Consider the following 21612-nt stretch of genomic DNA (forward strand, 5'->3'; position numbering starts at 1 on the left):
CATCAGATACTTGGATTGTGTTTTCCTCTTAACACCATCTTTATGTACACATTTGATGACATCATCCAAGATTCCAAGTTCTCTGGGCAATTCGTCATGTGATTTCAGGCATCGCCCCCTCCTGCGAGCCTCATGGCGTCTACGGGGTAGCTTTTCACCGAAACTTGTGTTATTAAGTCACTTTACGTTTGTGTTGTACTAGCATATGGGGATATGATAAACCAAAAAGGGTTTACAATATGGTTGATTTACATCACAAAAAAAATTAAAAAGGAAAAAAAATAAGCTTTGCCAGCGGCTATTATTTTGGCCTTCGGCAAAGCCACCTTTGCCGGCGGCTATTTCTCGGGGCCACCAACAAAAGGTTAATTTCATTTTTTTTTTTCATCAGTTCAATTCGAACGGGTCGTTCGCGAAAAAAATAAAAAAAAGGAGGGCCGCCGGCAAAGGGTTGTTATTTTTTTTCTTCCACATACAATTCGAAGGGGGCACGTTTCGAAAAAAAAAACACTTTGCCGACGGCCTTTTCTGGGGGCCGCCGGCAAAGGTTATTATTTTTTTTCTTTCCCTAGGGGGACAATTGGGAAAAAAAATAGTAACCCTTTGCGGGCGGCCTTTTCTGGGGGCTGCCGGCAAAGGTTATGATTTTTTTTCCATAGGGGGACAATTGGGAAAACGTAAATAAAAAATTAAAAAATAATAACCCTTTGCCGGCGGCCTTAGTTTTTTTTATTCGTGCGCGCGCGTCCGAATTCGAAGGGATCGTGGCGAGAAAAATGTATCTCTTTGCCGGCGGCTTTTTTTTGGTGGCCGCCGGCAAAGAGAGTTTTTTTTCTCCCGCCGCTGGCCGTTTTGCCCGCCGTTAACCTCGCACGCGGGCCCACTTGTAGGGACTCTTTGCCAACGGCTTTTTTTTAGAATTTACCGGCGGCTTTTCTCGGCGCCGCCGGCAAAGGTCCTCTTTGAAAGCCACCGGCAAAGCCCCTGGCCGCCGGCAACGAGCCGTTTTCCCGTAGTGCCCTGTCATTTTTGCTCTAGATCCGCCCCCATATGCCTTTAAGAGATACATTTACACAAAGTATATATTTTATGTCATAATATTTAACATGGTACAAATAAAGAGTTGACAAAATGACAAACATATTAATTGTTAATGCTCAGAAGACTATTTATTAGCCGTCGGTGTAGACAACGGAGCAGGAGCTGCTGATATTATTCCCGTTGCCGCCCCTTCCCTAGTTACAGGCCTATGACAACAAAGGGGTTGAGAAATAATTAGGACCAGTCTGCACACATATGTATGTTGTGTGTCATGTCCCCGAATAAGTTTATCAACTTTCATAGACACATATATGTACACATATATATTAAGTTAACATGAAGATTTGGTCGCTCTCGTTAAACTTCATGGATCGATACTCCTAGAGCATCTTCAGCAGAGCCCCTAAACAGGGTCCCTATCCTGTTTTTAGGGGCCAGACGCAAAAAAACGTCAAGCCCCCGTTCCCAGGGACCCCCAAGGGAGCCCCTATTCTCCTCTTCCTCCTTCCACGTCATCTCTCCCTTCTTCCTCCCGCATGCCTCTTCGTCCGGTGGCCCATCGCTTCTCACCGGCAGGCGCCCCTCCGCCACCTCCAGCCGCCACCAGTCCCCTCCGCCACCAATCCTGCACGCCAACCGCCGCCGCCAGGCCCGAGTTCCCACCTCCAATCCTCTCCGCACGCAGGCCACCGCCACCATCCTCGAGTTCCTGCAACCACCAGCCCCGAGTCTCCACCCGCATTCCGCACACAGCGCCGCAGGCCGCACCACGCGCAGCCCTGAGTTCCCGCCGCCAATCCCCTCTGCGCGCCGCCCCGAGTCTCCGCATGCACCCCTTCACACCTGTTGTGCCGCGTCCCGCACACAGTACCGCCGGCCGGCCCGCGCCCCGCGTCTTCGCTGCCGCCCACCAATGTTCTACCGCCTGTCTCCATGACATTGTCCCAGGTGGGGGGCAAGCCAAAGAGTCGGCAGCGTTGATTTCCCTTAGTTAGTCGATGGGACCATAGAGTAGGGCACTCAAAATATTGTGCAGTCGTTGTGGATATGCTTGCAGGGCACTGAAACAAAAGGTGTCGTGGCACTACTACAGAAAGACATATATGTGACGGGATATTAGTGTCAAGCGCAGCAAGCCCGCCACTGATGTCGAGCATCAGTGTCGGGTAGTGCAGCGCCCGTGCACTGATAGACAGCCGCACACTTCTAATTTTCGACCCGACACACATCAGTGGCGTGGTAGGCCGCCACTGATGGACACATGTGAAAAATTGCAAAATTCATTAAAACACACATCAGTGACGGACTTTGTACCTAGGCCCGCCTAATGACCCCTGGAGACATTTGAAGATTGAAAAAAATTATAACTAATTCATAAAAAATCAGGAAAAATGTGATCCTTTTGGCTTAATTATTATTTTTTCTTGCTTAACATACTGGAGCAATAATATCATATGATCTTTATCTTTACACTTATAAAGATCTGAGTTGGTGGTCGCGAGTTCACTCCAACAAGACTGCCCCTTAATGGCTACGAAATTATCTAATTGCCATTCATTCTATACATATCACGATCTTTTGACTATGCTTGATTGGTTTTCATGACTTTCAAGATAATTGTTGTTTTGAAAAATAGTATTTCACAAAATTCCTATTTATCAAAAAATTATATTAAAAATATGAGTGACACATATTTAAACAACTCATGCATAATACAAATTCTTCATTTTGTATCAGACCACGGACATTTAGCTAGTAACTATTGAAAAATGACGTACCTAGTACAATCTTGTTATTTCCCATAGTTGAACTTTAGGTTTTAAGTCAAATAACCAAAGCTTTGTCCATTTCTATGACATAGTTAATGATCATGTATCCATGTTTTGCAAAGGTGTGCATCTTGTCATGACAAACTATATTACCAAAGAGGTTTACAAAATTTTGGTTATAAAGAATGATTTTCCATTTTCATGCAAAATGGTCTGAAGCAAGTACAATTAATATGGTTAACAATGTCAGTTGTCCAATTTCTAACGATTTCAAAAAAGTAATTCAAATTTGAATCACAAGTGTGTGTGATAGTTTGTTTCTAAAAATTCCAGAAATAATTTTGAGGTACCCTAGTAAGAATTATGAAAGATTCATAGAGGGTGTTGAAATATTCAACACGTTGGGATGGAAATATGTGTCGGACAATTTTCACCCATCTTGAGAAAAGTCAAATAATATGAAGAAAATATCAAAAAAGTCAATTCCTTATATGTGTACTAGTTTTCGTGAAAAATGATAAACTTGAATTTTGATACATGTTCAAGAAATCCTGCACAAAACAGACTATCAGGTAGAATGTTTATGGCTTTCAAGCCAAATGACCAAAACCACAGACATTTCTATGCCATAGCTCGCGATAATGTACCCATTTTTTGCATCTTGCATGACAAACAATATTGCCAAATAGGATTACAAATGTTTTGGTTCAAAAAAAATGATTTTTCATTTTTCTTTATGTCATAATTCATATTTGGGACTATCAGTGGCATGTGTGTAACTCAAAGCCCGCCGCTAATGCTCATATGGGTTTTTAGTACAAAGAAGCACATGATCCGTGTGCTTGTTCCTGATTGGCTGAGAGGTGGAGCGCATGGATTAATGAGGTGGCAACTTACCTTTTCTCCCCCTCCCATTTCTCTCCTCCCGCCACACCCGTGACTGCCTCCCAGATCTCCTCCCATCTCTCCACGATGGAATCCAACCCGAGCCCGCCCTCCTCCAACTCCATCGCCCCCGAGCCCCTCCCACCCGAGCCCGCCCTCATCCAACGCCCCGCCGCCGGCCGACTCTCTACCACGACTCCGCCGGCCGTTGGACCTGCCGGCCCCGCCGTCTCCACCCGCCTCAGGTCCCGCCGGCCTCGTGCCGCCGCTGCCCCCTTGCGCCTGCCCCGAGCCCCGCCATGCCACCGAATCGGGCCCACTGCTGCTCGATACGGCCGCGCGCCCCCGTCCCCGGGCTGGATCCAACAACCATCTTCCTCGGTAAGTTTCTTTCTCCATCTTCCTTGGTTCTCTCTCTCTCTCTCTCTCTCTCTCTCGGTGTTCTCTCTCTCAATCTCGTGTAGTCGAGGAGGAGTGGCGGCGGTGGCGCTTGGAGAAGCGACATTGGCGCGTGGAGGAGCAGCCTTCCCCGATGCCGGATCCAGTCGCCGTCGCCCCCCTCCCCCCACCGCAGATCAAGGATCGTCGACAATTTTTGTGACTTTTTTTGCGATCTTTTTTCCTGTTGTAATCCTTGCTGCTTGATAGCGGCCATCTCCGCATGGTCGGCACGAAGGAGGAGGCCTGGGCGACCCCTTCGTTTTATTTAGTGGTTAATTAAGTAGGGTTCATAACTATGTTTAACTAAACATGCATGCTTGATTTTAGGATCATTAACATTGGTTCATATATTTGTGAAGCTAAAGACCGGAAATATGACAAACAAAATATAATTAGAAAACTTATGTTTTTTGTGGAAAAAAAAGAAGGTTAGACATATACCTCATTGCAGGCTTAAAGTTGCATACAAAATATAAATATCTCAGATTCGGAGGGTTCATATATTTGTGAACCTAGTTAGCTCGTTTAGTACTAACCTGTATTAGTGGTATCGCAGTGTACCCTCAGATATACAAAATATAAATATCTCAGATTCTGAGTAATTGAAGGTGTTTTTTTAGCGTTTACGAGGAAGGGTTTTTTTTATGCCTCTCTTCCAATACAGTTGTACTATCTGAACTCACGCACTAACACACACCACACGCACACCGCACGCACGCACGCACCCTACCCCTAATGCGCAAGGTAGACATTACAACCTATTACACGTTTACTAGATTCACAGAGCCACCGGACTTTGTCAGCCCTGGGTACACTGCAATACCACTAATACAGGCGTGGAGAGGCAGGGATTTTAAATCCCGCTGAGACACCCTGAAAACGCCCCAACCGGGGATTGGGCGGGCGCTTGTTCGACGGCAAGGCTGGCCACCCGAGCTATCGCTCGGTCCTCATGAGGAAGGGGTTCTGGTATTGAAAGCGTGTAGTTTTCGGCAAGAAACTGGTTTTGGCACTGAAAGCGTGTTTTACATTCCCGTGTTCCGTTCTTGCAAACGGGCCTGAAACTACTTTGTTTTTTACGTGGGCCGGAGGGCCCGGAGCTCACGTTTTCTTTCCTTTATATTTCCGGTCCATCTCGCTGCCTAGCCCCCCCAACCATTCCGTCGCTCGTCTTTTTCATCGCGCGAGCGCCGCCAGTACCCATCCCGCTGCCGAGCGCCCCAGCCCCCTCGCTCCGTCGCTCGTCTTCCTCCTCGAGCAAACGCCGCCACCAGGTTGGTCTCTCCTTCGATTCTCTCTCCCCCTTCCGTTTCTCCTCCCATCACCTCACGAATGGATTCCGCCCTTTAGCCGTCCGTTTCGTCTCCTTAATCTCCCCCAATTCGTAACTGAGGCAAAAAATCAAGGTAGGGCTTGCCCTAATGGGTCCTCCGCCCGTGCATTGTAGGGTTGTGACGTATTTCGGTCAGAATTTTGCTTCTTCGTAACCAGTTTTTAAAACCTGCTGTTGTGGCCTATTTGAATTTGTTGATATTTGCCCCTGGGAGATGTCAATCCCCGTGCGAAACTGTATGAATCATGAATGTGTGCTCTTGCGTGCAGTTCTGAAACAGTAAGATGTTCATGATTTTCTCGAGTATTTCTGGTGTGTTTTGTTATGATGTGATGTTCTTGATTACGCTTACTGCTGTTGAATAAATCTGACCCAATATTCTTGCAATGCACTGATTGCCTATGCGCTAATGCACAACCTGTAGCTATCGCTACTTGTTGCTGTGTTTCAAAATCGGGAGTGGAGTTCTGGGCCGAGCAGGTGTCGGGTGCTTCGGGAATCAAGGGATTAGGGTTGGATCTCAGGAAGTAGGGATGGAGGCGCACAAGGCGCAGGGGGTAATTAGGGTTTGTGTTTTGATTGCTTCTTTTATTGATTGATGACTAGGGTGGACTGCTCCCCGTGGCAAGGATTGGAGACGCACAAGGCTCAGGGGGTAACTAGGGTTTGGGTTTTGATTGCTCCCTTTATTTATTGACTAGGGTGGACTATGCCCCGTGGCAAGGATTGGAGATGCACAAGGCGCAGGGGGTAACTAGGGTTTGGGTTTTGATTGCTTCCTTTATTGATTGACTTGGGTGGACTATAAATAGCCCTTGCAAACATGGAGCCCAAGCTCTACTAACAGATTCCTAATTTGATTTTGAAACAGTAGGGAAAACCTTCTACGGGACGAGACCTTTCTATCTCCAAATCCTGACTCTCAGTTACTTCAAATAATTAAGTGGACTCAGACCCTGGGTCCTTGTCTGACCTCGGAGGCCTCCGCCTGTAGGTGCGCCCCCACATGACAACAGGTTTGTCAGTTGGGCCGTGGGGTGCAGATCTCAGGACCAGTAGCAGATTTGGGGTAGTTCAACGAAGTGGTGGGTTACTGAGCAGAACCTTAGTTTCGTGTTATTGTCTCACTTTGGTAGGCCAGGGCTTAAGAGTCCCTAGATTGCTTTGAAAATTGAAATGTTATTAGATACTACCTGATGTTAATGTGTACTAATGAGTAATGTTTTCTTGCCTTTTATGTGCTGAAGCAGTCCCATCTGATGGAGTTGGGGGAGTGCCAAAAACGTCTACTCAGCCTCAGTTTCCGTAACCTCCAATCTCTGTGCAAGCAGTATAACCTTCCTGCAAATAAGAGCCGCTGGGAGTTAGCGAGCGAGCTTGCCATGCTGCTTGAGGTGAGTTTGAGTATATACTGCTTCAACTTTGAATACATGTATGTACTTTGAGCTGAAGGTACAGACTAGTTTTATCGTCAGTTTTTTCTCGCTTTCAAGGGTAAAAAAAATCGGATGCTAATGTGCATTGCATTTCTTTTTCCAGAAGGAAAAGTTGAATTCAGGACCTGAATTGGAAAAAATTATTGGTTCTACGCAGGCATCTCCTTCTACCTGTTCTGCTGTGTTATCAAATATCAAAGAAGCATCCAGATGTATGTATAGTAACTTTTCATGTTGACAGAATTGCCAATGATCACTCTATGATCAATGCTGGAGGAAACATTGAGGGGCATGTGAAATTTGGCATACAGTCATACCTGACAAAATTTAATTTACTGCAGGTGTGCAAGAGAACCACAAAAGAGACTCATATAGTGACCGAGGTGGTGATGATAGGCTTCATGTAAAACATCAAAAAGGGCTTCAAACACAAATTGATGAAGCATTGCAAAGTGTAAGAAATTGTACCATTATTTTTTTGTCTGGTTTCAATACGACATTTCCTCTGATTCAACCTTATATTTGTCCTTGCAATGCAATACAACAAGTTTTCAATTGTGCAATTCAGCTGGATGCAGCCTCTTTAACTTTTATAAATCTTTGCAGTTGCTCTGTAAAATTTCAAATGTGTATATAGAAACATATTTGTTGCATAATTTTGTGCTTGAGTTTGAATTCAAGTACTGGATTGTTACTTCAACACTGTACTAGGACAATGATATTCGATCTGAAACCTATTTTCTGTAGTTTACGATTTTAACGTAGGATTACATTAGTCCTTTTGATTTACCATCATAGGGTTTTGTTAGTTTCTCCTAGTTTTACATTTAAAAGATGGTGTTCTTGCATGATACCTGTACCCATGACATGATACATTTTTTGTTTGTGTACAGTGTAAATACATTCTTTTATTCTTTTCTTATCTTGAATCAGGACATTGGTGCCAGGATGAGTCTTCCTCCAGTTTCTCTTAACAACGGAAAATGTTCTGGACAAGGGATTGCCCAAAATGCGAAATCTCAAAGTGCCTATGGTATTGCAACAAACTTAACACCTCCTGGACATGCAATCGAGATCAACCATGATTCAGCTTCTCATGTCAAGGATAAAATTTCTTTCGTAGCAAGTCACCCTGGTCTTAATGGTGTTGTTGCAGAGCCTCACAGCTGTACAAAAGTTGGTGCAAATGTTGTAGTTAAGGCTATTGGCTCAACTAATGAGATATCGGCAAATGCAAATGCAAATGCAAAGGCAAAGGCAAAGGAAAAGGAAAAGGAAAAGGAAAAGGCGAACACAAACACAAAAGCTGCCCCTTTTCAGTTCTTTGTAATGTCAGAAGATGAGGGACTTGATCTAGTTGTCGATCTTAATTTCAATCCAGCATCTTGGGTTAGGAGCTTCAACGAGGGATTGAACATTCCTCCAAGTACACATCAATCTGAAAAAGGCATTTTGTCTGATTCTATAAGCAGCCTTGTGGGTAAGAATGATCAGAACACAATTTCGTCATTGGGTAGTATCACTGTGGACACAGAAAACAGGGCAGCTGACAGCATTGCTCCTCGCACCAATTCATCACTAGGTCCCCATTCAACTGATGGTTATAATTCTCACTCAGGGCCCCATCCAGCTGACACAATTAATGTAAACTCAAACTCATCTGCATCCACATTGCCTGGTACTTTTGCTGAAGTTTCTGGATCTCAGGAGTGGGTTCCAGTGGTACATTCTTCATGTTTATCGTCTGATGTTCAGAACAACATGCCACTTGGTATGTTGGCTGGTACTTTGTGTAACAATGTGCTTCCTCAAGAATCTGTTGGTGTCTCAGTGTGGTCTGAAAGAAATCATGCACCTGCTGCTGATGATTCCATACAAGCAACTACTAATAAAGACACATTTAGTCCTGGTAAAACCAAAGTTTCTGTCAATACTTGCACTTAGAATGTTTTGGATGCTTATACTGACAAAGGCACACCATTTTTTTTGCAGGGTATGAGGTTATAAGCGACTCCAATGAAATCTCCTTTCCACTATCTGTGGAAAAGGAAATGTTAGATGGTACTTCAGGGGTTCAGCCTGGCCACAGTGGTACAAATGACACCCCAAAAGAGAATGTACTAATGGAAGCAGTGCCGATGGAAGAAGATAATTGTAATGCTGACAGATTGTCAAGTCAAATAGCAAGGCAGACAGTAGCCGAACTGCCTGTTACAGATGCTAGTTCTGCAGATTGTCGCATTGCTGGGAACTTTGACCTCTCAGGCCCAACACCATCCTCTGCTGCTTCGGTAAGTTCATTATACTTGCGGAGTTACAGTAGTTAAACAATTAGATGTGCCTAATACCAAATATGCATGATCTACTGATGACGCAAAGTTTTGTGAGATGTATTTCTTAGTTACTCATGTCGCGTAGCTTATTGCCATTTCTTAGTTGGACAGTCTTGCTTTTCAGTTACCTCAGACCCATAGAAGTTGGGTAATTTAAGTACCAAAAACATGCATGAACTCGATCAGCTCAGAATTTCCAATATAAGGAAGCTTGAAAATAGTTGAATAGTGTTTATTTTCAGCAAAATCTGTCAATGCTTGAATAGTGATTTCCAGCTTGGAAGTCCATATTTAATGACCTTCTGATGTCCACGATGGATTGTCCAAGCTTGAAAATAGTTGAATAGTTGCGACTTAAAGATGGTTCTTAACTTAGATGTACTGTACATAAGCTTTATCAAGGCATGGAGATTTATGCTTGACACTATGGTCAGTGAAACAATACAAATTTCATCCTGGGCAACCAGGTATACAGTATACTACATAATTTTAAGTTGCTTGATGACCTGGAGATGAGAGAAAATGCATTCTGTACTTTTGATACTCTGATTTGGCATTAACATGCCTTATTGAACCTATAGTACTTAACATATTTATTCTGAAACATGTCATTTGCATTGCCTGTGCACCATCTCTTAGCTAGTGCCTAGCACGCTTTAGAACACTTTTGTTAGGTCCTGCATGCTGGGTCAATCAAAAAATTTGTACAAGAGAACAGAAGACAAACTATACTTGTTAAACACCGTGTGTTGCTATGGAGCAATAAATTTAATTACCTTAACACATCGAGTCAGTATCGTCATGTCCAATAGTGCCTTTTGTTTTGTCTCTACACTCGGTTAATCTTCAAATGTAAGTTGTTTGCGAGCAACAACACTTTGGGTAGATATTAATTGTCTTCTGAATTGGTAGAAGAAGAAAACATCTATTGTATTCTCCATGCAAAAAATAAAACATGTAAAGAAGGGAGAAGATATATCATCCACATGCAAAGAAGGGTGCTACCAATGCGTGAGAGCACTCAAAAGAAGTTTTAGTTTTTTTTAATTGATTATTTATATATATATATGCAGTCTCAGCTGCCATCTTCTCCCTGAAAATACCCCCCATCCTCAAGATCTAATATTTGAGCATAGATGCATTAAGAGATATATTGCGGCTCTCGTAGAGGCATCGTTTCATGAATCACAGGAAATTCAACAGAGTTTAAATATCACTCAACTTCACAACAATGAGGCTGATGTCTGGCATTACATATGAGGTGTCCATCAGTAATCTACAGTCTAATTGTTATTTGGTGGGTTTGAAATGCAAATGTGTTCCAAAGCTCTGCGTCTCTGCTTGGCTTTTAATCAAAGGTCGGCTAAACTCAAAGACCCCTAGTAAATCATAAGTATTTTTCTGGCCATAGCTCTATAAAAAATTGCTGAACTTCTGACCCAGATCAAAAGTATTCTTTATCTGAAAAAATCATAAACATCCTCTCTATCATACTACTATCAAGACAATAGTACCTAATTTTTCTAGCTCTTATTAATTTATGTTTCTAACAGAGTCATTTTCTGGCCATCTCTAATACTACTTGACATTGAATGGTAGAACTTGAATGGACGGACCAAAACTAGAGTTGAAGCCATTGACCCTGAAACAGTTTGTTCAAACTAGTCAGCAAGTTTCAGTTGATACAAGCTTCAGATATCATCAACAACTCCTTGATCTAGCTTGTGTTGGAATTCTTCTCCTTTACGATCTGGCCAGTTACAATTATTTAATCCCCAATCACTTTGACCCAATGCAAGAAATAGGAAATCCGCAAATACCAAATCAGTGTATACATTCCGCACAAGCATGACCCGAGCACAACAGATGTGGAGGGTGTTGGAGGAGTTGCCTGTTAGACGGGAGCAGCAGCTAGGATAGGGGTGCATGCTAGGATAGTGGTGCGTGTGAGGTGTGGCGAGGCCGAGAAAACGTGGGGCATGAGGACTGGGAAAGGGAGCAATCGGCAGTGTCATATGGAGGGGAATTTCGGTGAACTTGGTATGTACTGTCACCACTAACTCCAAATTAAGAGATAGTAAAGATTAAATACCGTAGGCAACACCCTTTTGAGTTTCTGAAAACTCAGAAATAGGGTTTGGCTACGTTGCACCAATACGGCGACATGCATACATTTTCCAAAAACAGTCATAGGGGACACAGGGCATATGTATATTATATAAATAATGAAAAAATGTAATTAGTAAGGGAAGAAGAGAAGAGATACGGCCTGTTTCCTATTGATGAATCATTTTAAAGCTCGAAGCAGTGTAGCAGGTACTAAAGCCCATGTCCATATAACCCTTCACGTAAGCCCATGAAAGGCCCAGTTCAGAAAAAACCCTAGACTATAGTATTGCTCCAGCCTCCAGCCGCCAGCCACGCTCCAGCTACAGAACGGGCGATGAGGACAGCAGCAACGTCTAGTAGTGGCGGGAGATGAGGCACAGCGTCAGGCGATGAGGACAGCAGCCTACAGCTCCAGATTTGTGGTGGCATGCAGCGTCCACAGCGGCGGGAGAAGAGGCGCAGCGTCCTGCGAGCCCGGCGACGGGGGCAGCGGCGGCCGGCATTGGCACAGGCACAACGTTGCAGGAGGCTGATCGGGGTGCTTTAGCAAATGATCTGGTCTCGCTGCAGGTTAGTGTTTTTGTTGGGCCATATGCCCATATCCCGACGGCCGTATCATACACCGTGTCCCATCGTTGTTCAGCCGTGTCCTGATTTATTTTTATATTTTTTTAATTCGAAAATTCCAGGGCATTTCGGGACACCCGCGTCCCCGCGGCATGCCGACACGTCTGCTCTGGCCGTATGGGTGCTTTCGAGGTGTTCGGTGATGTAATTTTACAAGATCCCATTACATCCTAAAAAGTTTTAAAGGTGGACTAGATGAACATGAACAAGAAACATTTTAATTGTACTCAGGAATAGTGAAGGCAATATCCTCATTCTTATGCCAATCATACATTCCTTGCAATTTTCACCAAGGGAACTTGCTATCCAGGTTATGAATTTTTTTGACTTTCTGACATAATCAGTGTTGTATTTCTGTGGTTGAACTAGATCTTCTAAGGTCGTTGTGTGATACATCTTTCCTGCATAACTTTTTCCAGACATTTCTTAAAATGAATTTGGTGTTCTCATGCTCACTTCCCTATTTAAGACTACATTTTAGATGTTGGTTCCTATTATTTGTAGTCATCCATGCAAGACTCAGTTTCCACGTGACATAGTATCCACTATCACTGAACTAGTAAATGCATGGCTGACTTATTTTACTGGTTTGTACTTTGTAGTAAAAGGGGAAGAAAGAAGGAAAGCTTACCTGTATTATCCTGCTCTAACTGTGGCCAACTCTACATGTCCAAATCTTAGCTCTGCAACTGCAAACCTACCTATTTGGTAATTGATATTCGACCAACCTCCTTAGCTGGCATTTTGGTATTCACTACCAGTGCCTTTCTGTAACAGGACTTGGCAAAACTTGCCACACTTTATGATGTTCAATTGGAAAACAAAGAACATATTAAGCAAACTATATCAAATCCAGGGATCAGTGTGATGAGAACTTTCCGAAAACTTCCGTGTACTGGGTGTTGTATATCATTGTTTACTACATTTCCTTGCAAGTTTGTGCTTTTCGCTGTAATTTGCATGAAAGTTCCTGTATGTAATGCTTGAAGGTGCTTCACTGCTTGCATTCTTCTGTAATGTTTGTTTGATATGTTCTAATGCTATTACTCCCCTGACTGTTGTGCAGGACAATGCTATTACTCCCCTGGCTCTAAAGGATGGTGCAAAGTATGTCCTTTGACTCACATTGTTAGCATCAAACTTTTTTTTTTCAAGTAGTTGCGTACTTACATAGCTCTTTTGTTTTTCAGGACAGCTCGTAGTCATGATTCTGTAGACAAAAAAGGGCCGCGTGATACTGAGGAGTTACATGATGCACCTACCAGGAATATACTATTCAGCTTAAGAAGTGCTTCTGCTAGACAGAAAAACCCTTCACCCAGACGGTCAGCAAGGCTTGTTCCAAAGGTTAGCGGAAGTGGGCTTTGTCGTTGACTTTAGTACTAATTGAAATAGCCATTAATCATCATTCATACCACAACCTGATAGTAAAATAGCCATACTCATACGAACGCTGGTTAACAGATTAAGCACATCATTTTGTGGAGGGCCTTGCAGTTATGTTTTGACTTTACTCATAGTTTTCTGTGTTTGGAAATCAAATTGCACTTCTGTAATTGACACTAACATGTTTACTTTTTTCACATGCAGTGATTGCTATAAATGATAAATCACAGGAATGATATCCATTGCCAACAATGCATAGCTTAACTGCTGTCTTAGTCAATTTCTAAGAAGAGAGTTGCAGTGATACAGTTCTTGACAAGCTAGACTCCAACATTCTCGTCAATTCTAGTTGATTCATCTTGCTAGCAACTTGACTAGCTCTTATACTTCTGTCAACAACTCAGTGCCACCAAATGTTTTGCCTTTCTTCTGTTCTACAGCATCTGTTATACTTCACACCAAATTGAACTTCTCGTATACACCATTGTACAAAGAATCATAATTATTAAGACAATTTTGAATCTGCAGTGTTGTCGCTTTTGCATAACGGGTTTTCTGCTTTGACGCTTGAATAACGTCACTTGATTATTCCAATGGTTTCTCTATATTTGGCTTTGCTTTTACTTAACTCATAAGATTTTGTGCTTTTTTTTACCAAGAATTAATTATGTGCTTAAAGATGGCAGCTGGAGTTGGAATTGCTGTCCAGCTTCCATACAGGCACTATATGCCAACTTACTGTGATATGTTACTGATTGTGATTCATTATGTTGTGATAAGATGCTATTCATGCAGGCCTACTAGCTAGATGTTCAAATTATCTGTGTGCCCAAACATTCTCGCACATAAATTTGTGCCATCTGCGGCAGTCTTGCCAGACTGGCGTTGCAAGTTATGGCCTGTGAAATCTGCCTTCGAATATATTCCTCCCCCTTTTGACACTGACACCTGTGATCTCTCTAATTTACCATGCCTAGGAGGTGGTGGCTTGCAAATTTTGCATTTGAGAGCTAGTTCCTTAGCTGGTATGAAGAAACGATGACATGTAGTGCGATGTGAACGTGTGACATGAAGTAAAGGTTAGTCAGGGTGAACAAGGGCTAGAGCATGGCCTGTCAACAGGTCATTTGGTACAGCATGAGCTACCGTGAAAAGAATGAAGTGAATTCTATAGGAAACTGAGAAATACAAGAATGGTGTTTTCCATGGTTGTAAAAATTCTATGAGGTTGGGCTAAAATCAAAAACAATTTTTGAAACCGGTTACCAATAGTCCATAGGTATGAAAAAAGTTCTCTTTTCAGATACTGCTCAAAATATCTAAGGAATGAGGAATCCAAAATCTGTGATGCCTTTGAATAAAGTAGGAGGTGAAGGAGAGAGGAGAAGGTTTTATGTTTTTTTTTTTGCGGGTAGAAGAAGGTTTTATGTTGGGATTATTGTGTATAGGGGCTTGAGGAAGGCTCCATGCTTCGTAAATCCTGATATGATCATACGTCTTGAATGCACATTCTATTTTAGTAAAACCGTCAAGGAAGGCAACAATTGATTCACAGCCTGCCTTTCTCATGAGACGGCGTGGATGCTAGGAGACAAGAAGAAGATGTCATGAGACATTGGAGCAGGAGGTGGTGGCGGCGGCAAGGAAGGACGCGGGGGCAGAAGATGTATCCTACACGTTTTTTTTTTTTTAATTGTCATTGCACTAAAGGCTGGGCGTGCCTCTTGATCAAGCACATTTTTCGCCGCACTGCATGTGACATTGTGACAATATTACATAAAGTGATAGTATTACATTTAGGACAGTAAAACTGGACGTACTCCGGGTGATCTCAGGCCATCAACGCTGTCCGTCGTCCGATCTATAACCCGTGCGGATCCTTGCCATTGATCTATCTGTCCTCGGGCTGCTGCTCCGGAGAAAAACTGGTGGCTCCTGGTTAATTCGGGTTCGTGGAAGACCGTTAGCCCGTCGTGGGATACCCGCTTCACCTCCCCTCACCCGAGCCCGACAGTCATTCCCTCCCCTCCACCCCTTCAAGGCGCAAGGGCGACTACCAGGCGACGGCATCGGCCAGCGGTTCCACAACCATCAGCCGCGGTTGTCGACGCCCACCCCCGGCATCCCACGGCGGCGGCAGCGCCCGTCTCTCCCTCCCTCAGGTTAATCGCGTCCTGGCGGCTCGCTCTCCCTCCGGCGAAGTGCATCCGGACGGCGCAGATGTAGAGCCCGCGTCTCCCTCCCCTTCACCCCGGTCGGCCGCGCGCCTCGGCTCTGCACGATGCGACTGTTTAGAGCGAGGCGGGGCCTCCCGCACCAGCAGCGCGACTGTTGACCTCCCTTAGCCGCAACCCAATGCACGGCGCAATTAACATTCCCCAAGCGGCGGCGGCCTCACTCCAAGCACCGGCAACATCGCTCATCCTCCGCCGACATCTCCTCCCCAACCCAACGCACGGTTCTGTGTTGTTTGGTTCCTCGAGGTTGCTATGACGTACTCCTCCGTTCTAAAATATGACATATTAGTTTTCATTAATACAATATTTTGACTATCAAAAATACTTCATGATACTTATGGTTTCATAACATATAAACCACATTTTAATATAGTAATTTGTGATCAAAACTTTATCTTAATGAAAATTAATATGACATTTTTTAAGAAACGGAGGGAGTACTGGCTTCTTCAGTTCACGGCCATCAGTCCATGTATGTTGTACCTCCAGGCTCCAGCAGCGCCCTCTGCTCGTAGGTAGAAAATTGTTGGGCAGCACTAATTCCTGTAGCTACAACACTTTTGGAAGAGCCACTGATAAATGTCATTGTTTTCTGCTCATTTAGTTGTTTTATATTCTTGTGTACTGCACAATGAGAATATTAGCAGTGTTGATTAATTGTCTTCTCAAACAAAAAGTAGTCTCTGTTCTAAAATTAATGGAGTACAAGATCAGAGTTGAGGAGCATCTCTTCTGGCACAGTATTTTTTTTGAGGGAATCTTCTGGCACAGTATGTGTGCTTGCTTCTTTGATGTCTTTGGACGGTAAAAAGGTTCATACTTGCTTGAGCTATTTTTTTTCCCTCTAGATGGCATGTTTTCATTTCATTATTCTGTCTACGCTTATATACTTGTTAGAATTATTGAGAGTCATCTATGAGTACGTGGAATTAAATGGTCTGTGTATGTGCATCACAAATATTGTCTTAATTTACCTTTCAGGAATAATATTTGTCTCAGTGTTTGTCATTGTTAGAACAGCCTGAAATATATTTCATCTTGAAAGCACAATGATACACACGAGGCTGTCAGGAACAGGTCATGATACAACACCTCTTAGACTTCTTGATGATCCAGAGATACAGTATCTTTTTTTTTTGAACTTGCTAATTACTATAACTTCCCCCCTCCTGTATATACTGATCACAATGTTGCTTGCGTTATCATTTGATTTCACATAGAGGGGGACTACCGTAGAAAAGCTCACTGATGAAATATTGAGGGACAATGAACATCTCAGGGATCTTCTTGCAATGAGTGTACGTGCGGGACTAAACAATTCCTAGAACTAAAACGTATATCATGTTCTTTCGTTTAGTATTGCCTTAATTTGGCTTGTGCTACAGCACTAAAGGGAGATTACAACGAAGGGGTTGTGATGCGAGAGAAGCAAGAGTAGTGGAGGTCCAAGCCATGGAGATTAAAAAGTCTGTAATGGCCAAGATGTTGTCCAGCAATTTAATATTCACATTTTCACTTCACTACGATTTGATTCTCTAAACCGACTTTTTTTTCTTTGCACAAGTGAACTTCAATTCTTTAGGTACTATAAAAATATGGATAATTAGGGAATTTTTACCTTACCAAGACACGCCTTAAATCACTGAAGCACCAAAAGGCCATTTAGGATTTGTGTTGTTTTCCTGGCAAAATATTGCAACCTGAGCCAGCACCACTATACTAAAATATGATATACACCATGATTTTATATTTCTTTCTTTCGCTATATTATTACTTCTGCAGGTCCTATTGACTTGTTCATTAAATAGTTATGAATTTAAAGTCCTTTTTGCAACTATCTGTCTATTGTTATTCTATATGATGTTCTGGTATAATTTTCTTGGTTAATTTCATTTTAGATTGGAAAAATATTTCAGAGTTTAGGGCCTATGCAATTCTAATACAGTTAGAACAACTGGGTCAGCCATTTTAATTGTTTTGCTTTTCTGTAACATATCTTTAGTTGTATGACATATTGCAAACCTATCGCCATGACAGTTGAAATTGAAAAATCTGGGACTATTCATGATTTAGGGCTCAGAGAGAACAATAAAATAAAGCAAATGGAGTGATGCACCCTTTATGCTGTAACAAGTCCCAGGATTAGATAATTAACCTATTTTTGGAGGAGCAAAATTTCAAAAGAAACAACAAGCACTTTGATGCATTAACCGTGGCATCTGTAGTAAGTTCCCGCCTTTCCACGATCCTCCGATCCAATTCTGAAATTTTGATGTCTTATGTCGGTGTAGCAAATTATTTGTGTTGATCGTATCGCTGCTACCAAAAAAAACAAATCGCCGCTATATCATCTGCTAATTATTTTAGTACATAATTACTAGATAGAGAACACATTTCTTTTTTAACAGCTTGGACATGGCGAAATACCAACAAGATGTATATCATAATTTGATTAACATAACGTCATGCCTCGTGTCTTCGCAAATTGCCGAAAACTTTTAAAAATCTGAATGGGTGTGGCATTCTTAGATATTTGTGTTCTGCCTCTTTATATTGTCAAAATGGATGGGTGCGGCAACGCGCGCCATCAGGATCTAGTAATTCATATGATTGCATTACTGCTATATTTACACTGCCAAATAAAGATGGCAACACCTATACTTGCCTGTACCAAATGAACTCACTCTGGTTCACCACTCCTTTAGTTTTTTTTTAACAGAAACAGGAGGCAAAGCCTACCGAAAATATATTGATTGGAGGCCAAGAAACGATTACATGCTTAATTTTGCTGGAAGACGTGGAGATCCCTTCAGCGCCTCAGCTTTGCTGGCAATCTTGTTTGCTAATTCCTTATTCGGCTGCAAGCTAGCTCTGTGAAGAACATTGAGGATCCACTTAACTTAGTTTGAGTGGAATTTTGATTCGAAATCGTTAATTGTTAGGGATAGCTTCTCATCCATTGGAATCACACATGCATGATGATGTGTCACACCAAAAAATCATACTGCAAACTTGAGAGGGTGGATTTCAGTCAAAAAGTGAACTTACTGTACGACCGATGTGGGAGGGGCCGATGATCGCTTTGCTGGTTCACCAAAGTTTGATGATCTACCAATGCCATCGTACCTTCTCTACGTATTAGACATGATAAGATAAATTATTGTTCCCAGTTCCTTCACACCTCACGTGCACTAAAAAGAAACCTCTGCAGATTAACAAATTGAAACCGACCAGGAAATCATCAATCAGGCACCTCAAACAAATCATAACCTGTAAATGGACTATGTGCATGCCTGCACCTAGGCTAGGATCCCCAACAAAAATATGTATAATGAGTTAGCAGGAAACCGATTAGAGATTGTGATGAGCATCCATAGAGAAGATCAGCGGACAGCATGGATATGAGGCAATGAGATTGTCATATAAATGGTCCCAGATCAAACAAAATATAAGATTACTTTTTTATTTGAGAAGCTAAGATTAGCCGTTCATATAACCTATGGCTAAGAGTGGTAGGACCAAATCTTATCTCTCTCGTTTGCTATCATCCACTAAGTAAGATTCACATGATATGCATAGAGAAGTAGCACAATTTGTTAACACACCGGGTGACTGGGAATAATAGAAATAGACATTCAGGCTCAGTGTCTCAACAAGGCATGTATTTATTGAATTTTTACTTAGTCTGCATAAAAATAGATAATCAAAATGGAAACTAGATGCCATACACCACTGCATAATAACAATATCTGCTCAGTAGGAGAAAAATATTTCTGTCAAGAAACCAACATGTATTAGTTATGCCTAGTTAGTGTGTCCAGATTGAAACTACTGAAACTAAGGTAATGATAAAGCTGTGAGCTGCCAAATTAGTGACAAATGGCCAAAAGGGAGCCATTTTTTCCTTGATGGCACAAGGATCCAACTGGACACAGAAACTTGATTCATTGATAAAGAAATTAATCAGAAGTGACGACAGAGCCATTTGAGTATACCTTCTTGGATTTTGTATTCCATTCCATAAAGCATCTGTGAGGAGTTTATCGAATTTCTCTGGCTTATTAGCATCTGAGTCGTCAACATTGTTTTGAAGAGACCTGCAGGTTCATACATAATCAGCTTAGGGCTAAATACCATAAGCAACATACTGGGAGACATTATGAAAAGTGAAGCTACCAGGAGGCAATCTCTCTAAGGCTTTGTTTGGATGTAGACATTGGGAGGCTTGGCATTGCATTGGCTCCAATGCCAATACCACATGATATTGATATTGAGGTTGAATGTCAATATTTCTGTTTGAATGTTTAAGTATTCGAAACCCAGATCTGATATTGAGGTTGAATGTCAATAGTTCTGTTTGGATGTTTAAGTCTTGATTGTATATTTGAAGGATATTCATCCTGATTCAGAACCAAAATATCTATTCAGAGAGATATGTAAGTATAGATACAGTCACAAAATTTAACCATTATCATGTTTACTTTGCCAGTCCTGTGGATAGTCTAAACAGATACTTACTCCGTCCCAAAATAAGTGTCGTGGATTTGCATAACAATCTATACAAATTCATGTCACTTATTTTGGGACGGAGGAAGTACTTGATTACAAAACCCTTTAGCTTGCATAGCGCATTTTCATGGCAACTTCAGAAAAACAAAGGCTCCACACCTAAAAAAATGTAAGCTGTGCAAGGCGGAACAATGCCACGGGCGTAATGCCACCGAGTAAAGCTATTTTACACTGTTGCTACTTGAATCTCCTTCTTCAGGTTCCTTCTTGTTCCAGCAAATTGTTGATAGCGGTCATACATACCTTCTATGCTGAAAACAAAAGTATGAATTAACATTTGGAAAATTAATACAGTTTTAAAGTTTTATGGCTTTGGCCAGCATTTCAAACAAAGTTCTAGGTATTATGGAAGTAATTAGTAAATAGAGTTCATGCTCTTTTATAATTTGGTGAGGACCTTTATATAGGTTCATTATTTTATCTTTATCCATACAAATGTTATCTACTGTTAGTTTGGAAGCTTCACCCTTTTTCTTCTTCTAAAACCAGCTGCTTTGTGACACTTATTTATTTATAGGAACCTAAAACATATATTGGCCTTATATAGCTTTGAGCCTTTCTGATAGGCTGCCTATTTCCCTTGCCCCAGTTTCAAATATACTATTGCAGTTGAAACTGATGCAAAAAACATTCAAGTGCAACGTTGTCAGAGTGAGAGCACTACACAGTCTGTTGCTTCTAGGTTGTAAACAAACATGTAGTATTCAGCTACACATAATGTTTTGCTTCTATATTGTAAACGCTAGAGAACTGCAAGACGATAGTATGAGAATAGACGTGTACCGGCCGCGCAGAAGCTGCCTAGTCCAGTCTCAAGCGGCACCACCTCGGAATCGGATGCTCGCCGACCGCCACACCATCACCGGCTCCAAGCACTCCCTCACAACGGCAGCTGCACACAGCAAAAACGAGCAAAAACGAGGACTAACTAAACATGTACCATAAACACCCCAAGAACCAACTAAATCGCCTAGAACCTTGTTTCGACAGGAAGGAGATGGAGAGGAAGTAGAAGCGGGTAATGCGGACCTGATGCCGTCGACGAGTTGACTCCTCCGGGCGAATGGGCGGAGGCCGGAGGAGGAACTCAATCGAGAAAGGAGTCCGGAGTGGAAAGTGGTCGCCAGATGTAGGTTCAGACAAACAGCTTCTGAAAAATATGATTCGTAAGCTGGCATTTCATCGAGCAGGTTGTAAGCAAGCATTTTTCGTCAGGAAGGTGGTGAGCAAATGAGCGTGTTTGAACCGGTGAGGAGCTGCGAATGCAAGAACCGTTTGGTTACCAGAGGAAGAACAATAGAGACACCGCGGCCTCCTCAGTGTGTTCCCTTGCAGCAGGCTGTGGTTGCCGGGGAGGAAGTCCTAGTCGTCCCCGGCGACGGGGCGGCCGGCATTGGCGAGCGAGGAAGAGGATGCGTTTGTACGGGAGCACCCTCTTCCTTTTCT

General features: G+C 42.5%; 1 protein-coding gene and 1 long non-coding RNA gene across 9 annotated transcripts; one reads left to right on the plus strand and one right to left on the minus strand.

The window, feature by feature from the left end:
• Window positions 1–5353: 5353 nt before the first annotated feature.
• Window positions 5354–13887, plus strand: LOC100839736. 6 transcript variants are annotated; one of them, XM_024454797.1, is made up of 10 exons: window positions 5354–5410; window positions 6720–6863; window positions 7009–7117; window positions 7247–7359; window positions 7839–7938; window positions 8062–8814; window positions 8898–9196; window positions 13041–13081; window positions 13165–13321; window positions 13565–13874. In XM_024454797.1, the coding sequence occupies exons 2-10, from the start codon at window positions 6729–6731 to the stop codon at window positions 13565–13567; spliced, it is 1710 nt and encodes a 569-aa protein (XP_024310565.1). In that variant the 5' UTR covers window positions 5354–5410; window positions 6720–6728; the 3' UTR covers window positions 13568–13874. The 6 variants fall into 6 exon arrangements, 5 of the variants coding, with proteins under 5 accessions (XP_024310565.1, XP_010237807.1, XP_024310566.1 ...); XR_002960144.1 differs by lacking the exon at window positions 13565–13874 and adding an exon at window positions 12577–12682 and having other exon boundaries at window positions 7839–8814; window positions 13165–13266; XM_010239505.3 differs by having other exon boundaries at window positions 7839–8814; window positions 13565–13887.
• A 4232-nt stretch (window positions 13888–18119) lies between these two features.
• Window positions 18120–21612, minus strand: LOC104584586. 3 transcript variants are annotated; one of them, XR_002965973.1, is made up of 7 exons: window positions 21450–21612; window positions 21196–21313; window positions 20950–21058; window positions 20266–20417; window positions 19593–19694; window positions 18646–18802; window positions 18120–18468 (listed from the first exon to the last, which is right to left on the minus strand). It is a non-coding gene; the product is annotated as an uncharacterized LOC104584586 (long non-coding RNA). The 3 variants fall into 3 exon arrangements; XR_002965972.1 differs by having other exon boundaries at window positions 20337–20417; window positions 21196–21316; window positions 21450–21611; XR_732372.3 differs by having other exon boundaries at window positions 21196–21316; window positions 21450–21611.

Source organism: Brachypodium distachyon, chromosome 4, assembly GCF_000005505.3.
Source record: "Brachypodium distachyon strain Bd21 chromosome 4, Brachypodium_distachyon_v3.0, whole genome shotgun sequence".
NCBI lineage: Eukaryota > Viridiplantae > Streptophyta > Magnoliopsida > Poales > Poaceae > Brachypodium > Brachypodium distachyon.

Coding starts and splice junctions, on each gene's coding strand:
- LOC100839736 (XM_010239505.3), top strand. CDS start 6,729: ATGGAGTTGGGGGAGTGCCAAAAACGTCTACTCAGCCTCAGTTTCCGT. Junction 7,360..7,838: donor TTGATGAAGCATTGCAAAGT/GTAAGAAATTGT, acceptor ATCTTGAATCAG/GACATTGGTGCCAGGATGAG. Junction 9,197..13,040: donor CACCATCCTCTGCTGCTTCG/GTAAGTTCATTA, acceptor ACTGTTGTGCAG/GACAATGCTATTACTCCCCT.